This window comes from Trachemys scripta, chromosome 11 (assembly GCF_013100865.1).
Source record: "Trachemys scripta elegans isolate TJP31775 chromosome 11, CAS_Tse_1.0, whole genome shotgun sequence".
Taxonomy (NCBI): Eukaryota; Metazoa; Chordata; order Testudines; family Emydidae; genus Trachemys; species Trachemys scripta.
The window spans coordinates 50,375,152-50,389,020 of record NC_048308.1 but is presented as its reverse complement, the minus strand read 5'-3'; the positions used below and the strand labels follow the sequence as shown (position 1 = coordinate 50,389,020).

The window sequence follows — 13,869 nt, the reverse complement described above, 5'->3', positions numbered from 1 at the left end:
ATTTTGACAATTAAATTAAAAAACAAATAAAAACGCCTTAAATAGTAGTCCAGGGCAGATTAAAATTCAATACAAAATATAACCATCAAACACAAAATATACATGTCATTAGGCTAACTATTACGCCAGTCCAGGGAAACCCCGCTCCCAGCAACTTTACTGCCACAGGCTAAGATATATAACTGTGATGTCAAGTTTGTGATACATAAACTGGTGAGAAGTCAAAATAATGTTAAAAAGAATCAATACATTGTTCTAACCAATGATGGGTGAATTTTTTTTTTAAACCTGTCCAAACTTTCACTCATGCACTGAAATGAACGATTTTTCAGGTTCAGATCAGTGGCCTACTCTGTCACTGATTGTCTTATCTTAGCTCATGTAATGATCATGATTTCTTATTTTTTTTTAAAAAGTTATATGCAAAGAAAATATCAAAAACTTCAAACTGTGAGGCCTATATTTATTCATGCTGTTTATCTTAGTAAAAGCAAAATACATTTCCAAGCCCTCTGTAGTGCTTTATCTTCCATCTGTCTAAACAGACAAGATTTCAAAATAAAGTCAGCTTCCCTCAAATTTATAAGAACTCCACTTTCTCAGAGTATGAGCCATTTTAGTGATAGCAAACTCATTTTCAAGACAATACTTCACCTTCAAATGTGTGTTAACGTTTGCATCTCTAAACAGGACATTTTTGGTTTCACGACCTATACACTTTCAGTGATTGAGGGCTTGTCTACATTACCGGCTGGATCGACGGGCAGCAATCAATCCAGCAGGGGTCGATTTATCACGTCTAGACATGATCAATCAACCGCCGAGCACTCTCCCATCGGCTCCAGTACGCCACCAGAGTGAGAGGCGCAGGCGGAGTCAACGGGGGAGCGTCAGCTGCTGACCTACTACAGTGAAGACACTGCGGTAAGTAGATCTAAGTACGTTGACTTCAGCTACGTTATTCACGTAGCTGAAGCTGAATAACTTAGACTGATCCCGCCCCCAGTGTAGACCAAGCCTAAGTCAACAAGAGTTTTGCCATTGACCTCAATGAATGCAGGATGAATCCTCAAAAATTAAAATACACTGTCAAATAATTAACTTGTCACTAGTTTATTAATAGGAAGATTCAAGAATATAGAAGTAATTTTATTTTATATTCTGCATTTGACTGAGGCAACTCCAAGCTTCCACATCATTCCTTCATTGTATCCTCATTTAGTATTTAAAAGAACACATCATTGTTTCACTTCCCAAACCTGGAGCACATGCAGTTTGGCCTCACATGCAAAAAACACACATCAAGCCATGGGGATGTTCTTTCAGTACAGTACCTTGCCAGCATAATGCTGAATTCTGAAGCAACTGTGAGGCAGCGATGTATCATTCAGGAAACGTGAACACTTGCTCATCCTACTCTCAAAGTGCTGATGAGTGGCACAGACTTGGTTCAGTTTCTCTAAAAAGGTGTCGTCAGTAACGGTGCCCGGCCTCAGACATTCTTCATCTAGCATAGCCAGAATTCCAGTTTGATTCTGTAGTTTAAAAACAAATTTCCTTCTTTCCTTAATGCATTGTTTTTATTTTTTATGGAGATAAATAAAATTGTGCTACCTTATACAAACAGTAACTAAGATTGAACTTTACTTTATCAGAATATACATAGAAATGCAGAAGTCAGAAGTAAAGATCAGCCATATTAGTGCATTTTCTGCTGCTGTTCAGACCCATTAATTTAACAAGTCAGAACTTTGCAATTAGCCTTCCAAATTTCCAACCTTCACATTACAGATGCTTTTTAATTAAGAGCAAATTCCATTCTGAACCCCTCTTTTTAGCCATTTGTAACTTTCTCAAAATTCTTCTTTTGGAGACACAGTTCGCGAGCTCGATCTCAGCTCAAACATGAATTTTATTTTGAAACTGTGAAGTAAACTTGTTGAACCATTTTCAAGACACCTGAGCAAATGGGAAAAAAAACAGGTTTCCTCTCAAAGAAAAAAAAAAGTTTTTGCATATGGATTTTTTTTTCAAAATGACATTTTCTCAAGTTCAAATTTAAGATCTAATTCTTCATTGTGAACTAATTCAGCTCTTGCATCTAAATTCACCCTCAGCATGAGCAGTAAAACTCTGCTGTCCCTGACAGAGCAGGACCTATAAAAGCCAACTATGAACACCCCTCAGTTTGAAAGTGTTTTTTAATTAATTGATAATACTAACAAGCTGCTATATAGTGTTCAAAGCACTTCATAAAGAAAGGTATCTCCTGATTTTACAGAAGGAGTATGGAGTTCAAAGTCACATAACAGGTCAGCAACAGACCTAGGGATAGAACCCCAGCCAGCCCCCACTACTCCCAGTATAGTGACTTATTTCACTTGACTAAAATATACAATCTCCACATTCACACTTATGAACTTTTGAAGATGATGCACTAACCATTCACAGTATCTTAATTAACATTTAAAGTGTGCGACCTAGAAAATGGGCCCTTCTTCACAGCAACTCAAAATCTGCCCAGGTTCCATTTTCCTCACCCCTTCTCCCCAACACACATTTGGTTTCTGAATGCACATTCTTGAGATTTGAGTCTTCTGACTTGTGCTTTTAACTTTTAACCTAAACTTAACTTCATTTTTTCTCCTATTTTGTTTATATAAGAGCTAATCTATAGCCTTCCACTCAAAAGGAGGTAAGGTAATCAATTTATGGGCAAAACTAGCATGCATTTTGTACTATTGGTTAAACAATGTTTCAGTTTGCATTGTTGTTAAGGAACTAGCATGACATGAAACAGAATATGTGTTAAATCAACATGAACTACTGTGATTAAGTACAAGCTGTATCAGAAGCATACAATAACTCAATAACTGAGTTGCCTGGTTACCATTAAAAAAAAAACATTATTTACAGCATGACTGGCAGTTGCTCATTATGTCTTCTAATAAAAACAGCACTGCATCAAAACACTGATTATGTGAAATAAACTGATATTAGTGAGATAACAAGAATACATTAAGTGCTGCACATCTATAAGAAAAAATGCAATGACATATAAACTCTATCTTTGTCCATTCCACACTTTTGAAATACGTTAGATCTTTAGTATAATAAAATAAGTGAACTGTGATTTAATACAAAATCAGAGGGTCACTTGTTTCTGAAATCAATACGCTAAAAAGCTCTCATTACAAACTAATTTTAATTCAATGCAGTTACGATATTTCTATTTTATACATCTTAATTTTCAAATTTTAATTCAAATTTTAGAAGAAGAATTCACAAAGGCAAAATCTTTGAAAGTAGCAATTGCAACTTACATTTTCTATCAGGTCACAAATTATGGCATTGTTGAAATATTCAATATGAGTCCATTCAATATCCTATAAAAACAAAAAGCATATAATATATGAACTGAGAGAAATAACTGCAGGAGTTCTCTCTATTGGCATGTTTTTATTGCATTCCTATTTATTAAAATGCCCTTTTAAAAGTCAGCCCTATATATGTAGATTTTTGGATCCTAACATTTTATTTAAAAAATGCAATCTACCACTAACATTATTTGGCCAAAATGAATGCCCTTGAATGGTTTCCAGACTTGCTTTCCATTCCCTTCTTCAATCTGTGTCAATTTCCCATGCACTTAATTGGAAACAAGCCAAAATTTTATACTGCAAGGCCTTGGGTCAGTAATGCTTTGTGTACACTTACAATGTTTATAAGGAAATAAGTCATAATTTCAGTACAAGAATCTAAGACCAAGATTTTTCTGTTCTTAATTTTTGTTCAGGAGCAAAAAAAAAAAAAAAGCTTAAATTTAGATGAGATCATCTGAAAAATCCACTGAGTCTGGCTGTTATTCAGATATTTGGAAAAAATTAACATATTAAAATCAACTATAGAACTTCCAAGTATGGAATAATAGCCCTACACCAGATGACAATGAATGACAGAAAAAACCACGAGAGTTTTCAGACTCGGAGGGATATAGCCAAATTTATAAAGTAAAAATACAAGCATTTCAATTCCATACTTAATTTGTATTCTAGAGCAACATCTAATATGAAGATGGACAACACTTGGCAAGCCAGACCTGCATATAAGCTGTTTATTGTTTTTTAAGGTATATTTTTCTCTGTAACACCTTTGCTCTGAATAAATAATACTTTGCTTTATGAAGGGTGGTTGGTCACTGTATAACCCTGTCATTTCTCAGAGGACAGGGCCACAAGTGCTGAACTACCATCAGATCTGCTAAGGTGATCACAGTGAACCATAGCCTAAATCCCCAGTCTAGAAGGGAATGTGTAATGGGACTCTGCCCTGAGAAAGGTAACAGAGGTTTGAGACCTATAGCGGGGATCAGAGGTGCAGTTACCCTGGGAATTCTGACAGCATGTGGCAACAAACAGAGCTACTCTCCATGGCAGGCTCAGGTTCAGAAAGAGAACGCTGGGTACTGTGCCCAGAAAAGGTGTATATTGGCAAGTGGGTAAGAAGTGATCATACAAATAAATGAATTTGAACATTACCTCTCGTATGTATTCCTCCTGCTCTTCTTTTAGAGTGAGTTCAATGAAGATTTGCTGCAGCTTCTCATTACAATAGTTAATAATGAACTGCTCAAAGCTGTTGTCCTGTAAAACAAATCAACACATTTCTGTTCATTTGTTGCATGTATCATGCTGTGGAATTCAGTTGGAGTAAGTTACAGCAAAGGACTTTAGTCTACAAGCAGCTTTACTGGCTACTCTTTCTGGTTTTAAAGGTGGCATTTCCATATATACATTGTTAAAAATGGATTACAATTTCAAAATTTAGGGTCAAATCTTCTCATGTGATTTTCCCCACTAAGAGGGACTACAAACTACAAGTTTGATTTATGGTGTTTCCTCATCATTTCCTCACGGTGGGATGTTAATATGGGGCTATTATAATATGATATGGCAATTTCCCATGATGCCAGAGCAGTGATGAGCTCCCAAAATCCTAAGAACCGGTTCCCTATCAGGTCCTTGGCAACACTTCGGTGGCGGGGGGGGGGGGGGGGGGGGGGAGGGGAAATGTCCTTCACTTGCTCTGGGTTTTCAGTGGCATTTCGGGGGCAGGCCCTTCACCCGGAGTGAGTGAAGGTCCCGCCGCCAGAGTGCCGCCGAAGACCCGGTAGGGAACTGCCTGGTGAGTACATTACAAGCCCCATGTGCCTGTCTCCCACCCACCCGACCCCAACTCATGTCCTGCCCCCGACTGCCCCCCTCAGAACCCACAAGTTTCTCCTCCCCCCCTTCGCCACTGGGGCAGCAGCAGCAGCAGCAGCCCGGGGCTTCGGGGGCTATTTAAAGGACTGGGGCTCCCCTGCTTCTACCACCCCAGCCCTTTAAATAGCCACCAGAGCTGCGCTACTACTCCAGGGCTCCGGCCCTTTAAATAGCTTCCTGAGTCCCGGGGAAGCGGCGGGGCTCTAGTGGCTATTTAAAGGACCGGGGCAGCAGAGGCAGCCCCAGCCCTTTAAATAGCTCCTGGAGCCCCCTGCTACCCCTGGGCTCTGGGAGCTATTTAAAGGGCCGCAGCTCCCCTGCTTCTACCACCCTGGTCCTTTAAATAGCCCCCGGAGCCCTGGAGTAGTACCGTGGCTCTGGTGGCTATTTAAGGGGCCGGGATGGTAGCAGCAGCAGGAGCCCCGGACTTTTTAAACAGTTCCTAGAGCCCCGCAGCCCTACCCCAGGGCTCCAGCAGTAGGGCTCTGGTGGCAATTTAAAGGGCCTGGGGCTCCAGCCCCTGCTGGGAGCCCCAGACCCTTTAAATTGCCCCATGGGGAAGCTGGGCGACCCCTTTAGCAACCGGTTCTACACCGACTTCTAAATTTAACAGCTGGTTCTTGCGAACCGGTGCGAACCAGCTCCAGCTCACCACTGTGCCAGAGCAAAGAGACCATGTAGAGAAGACTTCCCCCTGAACAACCCACTCCTAGCATGTGACACATTGGGAGCACCTAAAGGAAAGTTTCTCCAGGCTCTGCAACATAAAACCACGAAACCCCTTTACCCTGCACAGCAAAATATAGATGTCAGTCTACTCTCTAACATTATGTTTTTTTTTTTAACTGATATGCCCTTTCATTCATTGATTAACCAGTATTGCTTGAGAGCGCAGATATAAAAGTAAAACAAGTGTATTATCAGTACTGTTATAAGATCCATAGTACATGAAATATTACATTTCCCTATGGATTCTGACTAGCAGGGCGTGTGGCCACTCAGAGGCACTGTGGTGCAAATCAAACTACGGAATGTCATATTTTGGATATCACCACAGTACACTTCCAAAATAATACATTTCAGACTCTGAGAAGCTATCATTGGGACAAGTTCCTAAATACTATGGATGAAATTGCAGCCCCATTGAAGTCATTGGTATAACTGCCATTGAATTCCAAGGGGCCAGGATTTAGCTAATATCTTTATTTCAATTATCTTAAATCAAGGCAACCAGTGTCCAGTTACACATTTTCTGATACATGCTTAAAATGTGTTTATTAACAAAAAGATACTTTCTAGGCTCTATTTTCTCCTTAGTAAGTGTTCATAACTCATTAACACTTTGAATATGCATATCTATTAGAGCGATTTTACTTACAGTTATGTAAAAGTAGTTTTAGTTCTTACTACTGTTCTTTCCTTCTTAATTAAAAAGACATTCCAACATGTTACATTTTTTACTAGCTAATATGGCTATGTCTTTGGTTATTCTGGAGGACTGATATTTGTGTAACAAACTAAACCATGAAGTTACACCCATCACAAATCTGCTGCACAGTACCTATGAAGCTGAAGTTACACTGACAAATTTCTTGATAATAAAAAAAACCTGCAATTTTTTAAACATCGGTTTAATCAACTAGCTGCTACAGTACTAAAACCATGATTAAGAACACACTCAAGCAGATTAGGAAAAGCTGAAGTCATTAAACCCATATCAACTTGGGTTTAAGCTAAAGCAAAATCAAAGCTGATCTCTAAGGCTGTGTCTACATAGCAACTAGACACTTGCAGCTGGCCAATTCCTGCCAACTCCAGCTTGCAGGGCTTATGGCTGTGGGGCTGTTTTATTGCTGTGTAGACTTCCCGGCTTGGGCTAACTCTGGGACCCTCCCACCCACCTCACAGGGTCCTACAGCCTGGACTCCAGCCCGAGCCCGGAAATTTACACAACAATGAAACAGCCCTACAGGCTGAGCCTTGCGAGTTCGAGTCGGCTGGCACAGGCCAGCCAGGGGTGTCGAGTTGCTATGTAGACATATCCAAAAATTTTCTGCAGCCCCTTCAGACCCTGACCCTCCCTCAAAGCTTAATTACAGATCAGGGTTTGGAAATTTTTCATAACTCTAGAAGAGAAGGTTCAAAACGTAGCATACATCAAAACTGCACTGCAAACAAGTCATACTTACTGCATTCTGTTGCAAAAAGACAAATTACATAAACTGCAATCAGTCCTTATACAACTTCCGCAGCACTACAGTATACAAAGCTACACAGAATGAGTGCTGACAGATATAAACACAGTAGTACAGTGGCATCTTTTAGTTTACATATCCATAGCTTGATACAGATCCATGTTTGTACATCACACTGAAGATGTAAAATGCAGTATAAATGTTACCTATGTAGAGATGCATGCATAGTTATTTTAGTTACTTGGCAATGTGACCTAAAACAGGAGTTCTCCCATGTTGCACTTCTTTCTGGTCAGTGAACAGCATTTGACTTGGACAGTCACATATAGGACCCTATGACTATTAATAGATAAACCTTGTTACAGGGGAAGGAGCTACAACACTTTCAAGGAAGAAGGGGTAAAAGTTTAACATATGTAGATAAATTAAATATATCAAGAGTGATGCCTTTGAGGAGAACAGAGTCAAACTGATGTATCTCCTTTGCCAAAACAGTGGTGAGATACAGACCATATCCTGAAGTCCGATAACCCTATGCACCACCAAAAGAATGTTCTTCCTTAGGGATTATTTTTGTCCTTTTACAAAGGACAAAGATAGGACTTTAAGTTTACAAAACTGTATTCCGTAATCCTCAATATAAGCATCTCCATACGGAATAGTGATTAGTACTAAATTCTACAGACTAAAAGTGTGTGCATGTTACATATATAAAATATTTATTATTATTCACACATTGAGACAGTTTTTAGATTTGCTTTTTTAAAAATCCAGCATATTGATGGTTTGTTAAAGAAAAGCAAAACCCAAAATCTAAATATTTCTTTCCTTCACAAATCACCTAAAATAGAAAATTAAATTCTATTTAAAACCATCAATATACTGGAATTTGTCACTATAGCACTCAAGTTAAGCAGGACATCTTTATTATTATTGGCATTTGCAGTTACGACTGAGTCAATGGCCAAAATTTAATTACAATAAAGGATACAAGAGACAGTGTACTTGAACTTCCACAAGTGACTATTAATACAGGATAACTGCAACTACGGACATACATTAAGTTTTTTGTTTGTTTGTTTGTTAAGTTAAACTAAGTTATACTTAGGAAAGACTTACATTTCTTTTCACAGCTGTCTGAAATTCTACCCAAAAAAACCCAACTACAGCAGGGCCGCCCAGAGGATTCAGGGGGCATGGGGTCTTCGGCAGCAGGGGGCCCCCACCACCGAAGACCCGGCACTTCGGCGGCGAGTCCCGGGGCGGAAGGACCCCCCACCGCCGAATTGCCACCGAAGACCCGGAGCAGAAGCAGCTCCGGGGGCCTGGGCCCCGCAAGAGTTTTCCGGGGCCCCCAGAGCGAGTGAAGGATCCTGCTCCAGGGGCCCCGAAAAACTCTTGTGGGGGCCCCTCCGGGGCCCAGGGCCTAGGACAAATTGCCCCACTTGCCCCTCCCCCCCCGGGCGGCCCTGAACTACAGTCAAATACTTAATTGAAAAACAGCTACTATCAAGCTATCACATTAACTTATCAATGTATCAGTCTATAGTATATTTATATAATTCAGTAATACAACAAAAGTCCTTGAATAACGTATGTTTTCCCAATTTAGATATGCTTAGAAGCCTATTGGCCAATCATGTTGCCATGAAATAAAAACCATACTGTATATTTTATAATGCTTTTCACTGAGGCTTTGGTTGGTTGTTTTTTTGTTGTTTTTGTTGTTGTTGTTTTTTCTTAACTACTGATTACCATCAAGCTAAAGACTGTGGCCCACCAAACTCCACTAGGGAAAGTGGGCTTAAAATATACTTCCTAGGATCATGCAATATTTGTTGCTTTTTCTGAACATTTAGCTCTAGAGACAGTAAGTGCTTTAACAATGATTAGGGATCACAAATAAGGGGGAAAGGAACAATGTCTTTAGATTCAAAGTTTCTCTATAAAAGTTGTTGAATTTCAAATATTGTAAAAAATATCTCAATGATCAGAAGCCTTGCACTTTCCAAGCTTTACCAGTAATGCTTCTTTTCCATGATGTAGTCTGTTCTTTTAATGCTGGAAACGTCTATTTAATCATTGCATTTTACAGCAATACTATACTAGCTGCACCCAGGAAGCCCCTGCAGACCTTCACCGGGGTAAAGAACATTCTCAGTCTCTTAAGTCAAATGAAAGATGCTAGCAAATAAAACGTCACCTGGGATAGATACAAACATACATCCAAATCTACAGATGCAGATGGTCAACAACCAACAGCTCATTCTCTCAATCTTTAATTAGTTGTGACAGTGAATGGCAACCTGAAAATGTAGTCAGACTAGTCCTGTGATTCTGTACTGATTCAACATGACCAAATCCATGACTGGTTTCACATACTCACTCTTAATCTCTTGATCACACACATTTTTCTCTGTTTACTAAGTGTCAAACTATTGGGCATCAAAGTCTGTCAAATGGAGACATCTTTATACAGTAAATTCTTGGAATATAAGAGCTATGGGGCTAACGTCTGCCTCTCTGATGCAGAAACATGCTGCCTGTGGGTAAATTAGGCAATTATTTTTCTTACACCCATGTCAGTGTGCTACCTCTTCATGGTCCATTCCCTTTGCTTTAGAACAGGGGTAGGGGAACCTATGGCACGCATGCCAAAGGTGGCACGCGAGCTGATTTTCAGTGGCACTCTCACTGCCCGGGTCCTGGCCACCGGTCTGGGGGGGCTCTGCATTTTAATTTAATTTTAAATGAAGCTTCTTAAACATTGTAAAAACCTTATTTACTTTACATACAACAATAGTTTAGTTATATATTATAGACTTATAGAAAGAGACCTTCTAAAAACGTTAAAATGTATTACTGGCATGCGAAACCTTAAATTCGAGTGAATAAATGAAGACTCAGCACACAACTTTGAAAGGTTGCCGATCCCTGCTTTAGAATATAAAGCAAAATTAACTACTAACAATAGTGAGTACAACACATGTCTAATCCTGAATCCAAGTCCTTCAGGGTCATGAATAAGGGTTTCAATCTAAAGAAAAGTTGTTTATGTTTAATAGTTTGATTTATTTTATGTTAAGTTCTAGCCATGCAACACATAAAATTATCAGAAATAATACAGATGGATATTTCTGACCTAAAAGGATATTGGCTTGAGTAGATACCACAGACAAGACACAAAAGAATGAGATTTTTACCAAAAAGAGTTAATTGAAGCAAAGTTCATAGAGTGGCCTCAGGCAGAAATGCCTTGGAATGGCTAAACTGAAAATGGTTGTCAAAATAGTAAAAGCAGGAAAGACATTTATAGGTTTAGATAGGATTTGCAGGAGTATCTCAGGTATACCATGGCAACTCACCATGAAAATGTAGATGTAAAAATAACTGCACATATGATTTCTACCAACACTATGAAGATAGGGTTAAGCTAGAAGCAACAGCAGAAGGGCGAAACAAGACAAGCTTTGTACTCCTGTTGAAGACAATACAGACTACTTTCTTAGGCCGTGGCTACACTCGAAATTTCAAAGCGCTGCTGCGGGAGCGCTCCCACAGCAGCGCTTTGAAGTGCGAGTGTGGTCCCAGTGCTGCAGGTACTCCACCTCCACGAGGGGAGCGCGGCTCCCAGCGCTGGGGCACTGTTTACACTGGCGCTTTACATGCTGTAACTTGCTGCGTTTTTTCACACCCCTGAGCAAGAAAGTTGCAGCGCTGTAAAACGCCAGTGTAGCCATAGCCTTAATTAAAGGAGTTGCTAAAGATTCTAAAGAGAGGGGATATTCTTCTATGAAATTATTTTATACTCTCACATTTTCCCTCATATAGGCAATGTGTGTCTATTTTTGAGGTACAGTACAAGGGAAATTTTTCAAAGGAACCAAGGACAGTTAGCTGCCTAACTCCCATTGAAAGTCAATGAGAGTTGGATGCCTAACCCACATTTGTGTCTTAGCAGATCTCCCCACACACACTCCAAAGACTGTTAAATTTCAAAATGTTTTTTGTTTGTTTGTTTTAACAAATATAACTCAACACTACACAAACAAGACTACCTTATAAGAAAGTTGAACTCTTTACACACACAAAACAACGTTCAGCGTTGTCCCAGTTTGTATCCAAAGCAACAGAACTGGCTCCTTTAAAATTAACATATTAGTTAATTTTTTTTTTTTAAAGTAGCAGTTAACTGACTTCTGGTCTCACGCAGTCCCCAAAATGTGTAATTCCTTTTATCTGTACCACAGCTCCTCTACCCCAACTTAAACATAAGAAAGCGTCCCCCCTCCCCAAGGTAGGTGGAGGATCCAGGGCAGCTCTGGCAACCTGCGTAGGCTACTGCCAAAAATTGCAGAGGAAAAAGAGCTGGGAAGGGAGACCATAAAGGAAAGCCTAGATGCTTGGTTCACTGAAAGGAATGATGTGATGAACCAAGCAGTAGGCCTGAAGATTTAACCTATATCCAGATATGAGGTCATGCTAGAAGGATGGAGATTTTAACAGATGTGCAAGTGAGACTTGATTTGTAAAGGAGGAACTACAGAATATAAATGTGTTAGTCTCTAAGGTGCCACAAGTACTCCTGTTCTTTTTACAGAATATAGATGCTAGGAAGGTGGGAATATTGCCAGAAGCAGGGCCACCAAATTGCTGCCGAAGACCCGGACATGCTGCCCCGATACTGGACGGAGTGCCACCCCTTTGAATTGGCCGCCCCAAGCACCTGCTTCCTACGCTGGTGCCTGGAGCCGGCCCTGGCCAGAAGAATGCAAATAAGAGGAAAAGAGATTAAAGAGATATCATTTCTCCCTGCCACAGAAAATGGTTGTTTACATGCAACTAAGGTCAGAACAATCTAACTTTTTCACCCCTCAGAAGTTTCCACAGGTATTTGTTGTTCAATATTTATTCCTTGAAGTCCTTTAGGGATTGAAGTTTTCCTGGGAAAAAGCTTAAATACTCTGGTGGTGGACACTGTAGAGAAGCTCTTTACAGACAGTTGTGTGTTTATAATACATCCATCAATACAACTGTTGATTTTTTAAAAACCTTGGACTTCTTCTTTGAGAGGGAAAAACTACACCACCACAGTACTGATAAAAGAGCTCGACAAATTCCACAAAACATGTCCCACAAATTTTTAATTGGATGTCAAGATGAATTCCCTATGGTCCCACTTTTGTATTCACTTTCATGAACATTCACACAATCAAACTTTACGGAAAAAAATGCTCATGGAAAGCAGATTTTAAGTGCACATATTTCTGTAAAGATATATCTCTAGGCAAAGAACCCTAGAAGCATGACATTTAAATGTACATATTTCAGACATCTGTAGTCAAACAATTTCCAAAATATAATTCCCATTCATTAGTTACACTAAAATGTATACTTAAGGCAGTAACAAGAACATACGCCCAAATCACATGGATTCCACATTTCCCACAGTCAGATACCTGGGCCTGCCCCTGCTCCTATTAATGTCAATGACAAAACACCCAATGATTTCAGGGGCGAAGAAAGATAATCAGGCCCATTGAACACATCTTGTTCTCATCTGAATGTTCTGGTACACGCAGGATAAAACCAAGTGGTGAGTGGGACGGGCAAGAGTCAACTGTGGCTCCAACAAACATAATGTGTGTGTGTTACACAAAGAAAACTCAGATATAATCACATCACAAACACAGGTTAGCAAATTAGTCCTAGAATCATAGAAACTAGAGATAGTAAGGACCTCCTAAATAATGTTGGTCCATTCGCACATCATGGAACTCATCACTGCTTTAGGGAAAAAGCCCTTTAGCACAGAGCCCTTAGCCCTTTTACACAGTTTCTGTGTAATCTATATTTTGCTCATCTTTTAAATTATGATAGAATCCATTTCTGAAAAGCATACAATCAACATGTTTTATAGTGGTGATGAATATTACATAATGAGCGTCAATTATTTCTTAACAAAAAAAAGTTACAATTCAGTAAATCAGGGTGTTTTTTTTTAAAGCTCCACTCTGACATCTAGCAATCCAACCAAAAAACAAAGAACAAGTGACACTCTTTATGTAAGGCTTACAGTGTTGTGTGTTCCACTTTCACAAAGCTAGCCAGCAGATGCACATGATAAATAACAGATTTAAGACTTAGTTCTACTCTTATACACTTGATTGGGCTTTGCTCTGTAGATTGCACAACTGGTTGAGTACACGTACACCAGCATAGCAATCAATTTTTCAGTACCCTTTCTGTGTTGATGGGTATCAGAAAAGACTTGTGTATGTATAAAAATGAAACATTTATATCCAGAACTGAGATTTATATATTTACAGTATATACACAAGTTCTGTTTTCAGTTGAATTGTTGATACAATGCTTCCATCTATTAGCTAGCCACCTCAGAATAAATTTTA

At 39.4% G+C, this 13,869-nt stretch overlaps 1 protein-coding gene across 4 annotated transcripts in view; it reads right to left on the bottom strand.

The window, feature by feature from the left end:
- Positions 1-13,869, bottom strand: part of MYO1B (myosin IB) — a 199,827-nt gene that overhangs the window by 44,445 nt on the left and 141,513 nt on the right. For all 4 annotated transcript variants that reach the window (XM_034785198.1, XM_034785200.1, XM_034785199.1 and 1 more), the window contains exons 14-16: positions 4,539-4,643; positions 3,324-3,386; positions 1,335-1,535 (exon numbers count right to left, since the gene is read on the bottom strand). In XM_034785198.1, coding sequence (XP_034641089.1) covers positions 1,335-1,535; positions 3,324-3,386; positions 4,539-4,643 — 369 coding nt within the window. The remainder of the gene's footprint in view (positions 1-1,334; positions 1,536-3,323; positions 3,387-4,538; positions 4,644-13,869) is intronic.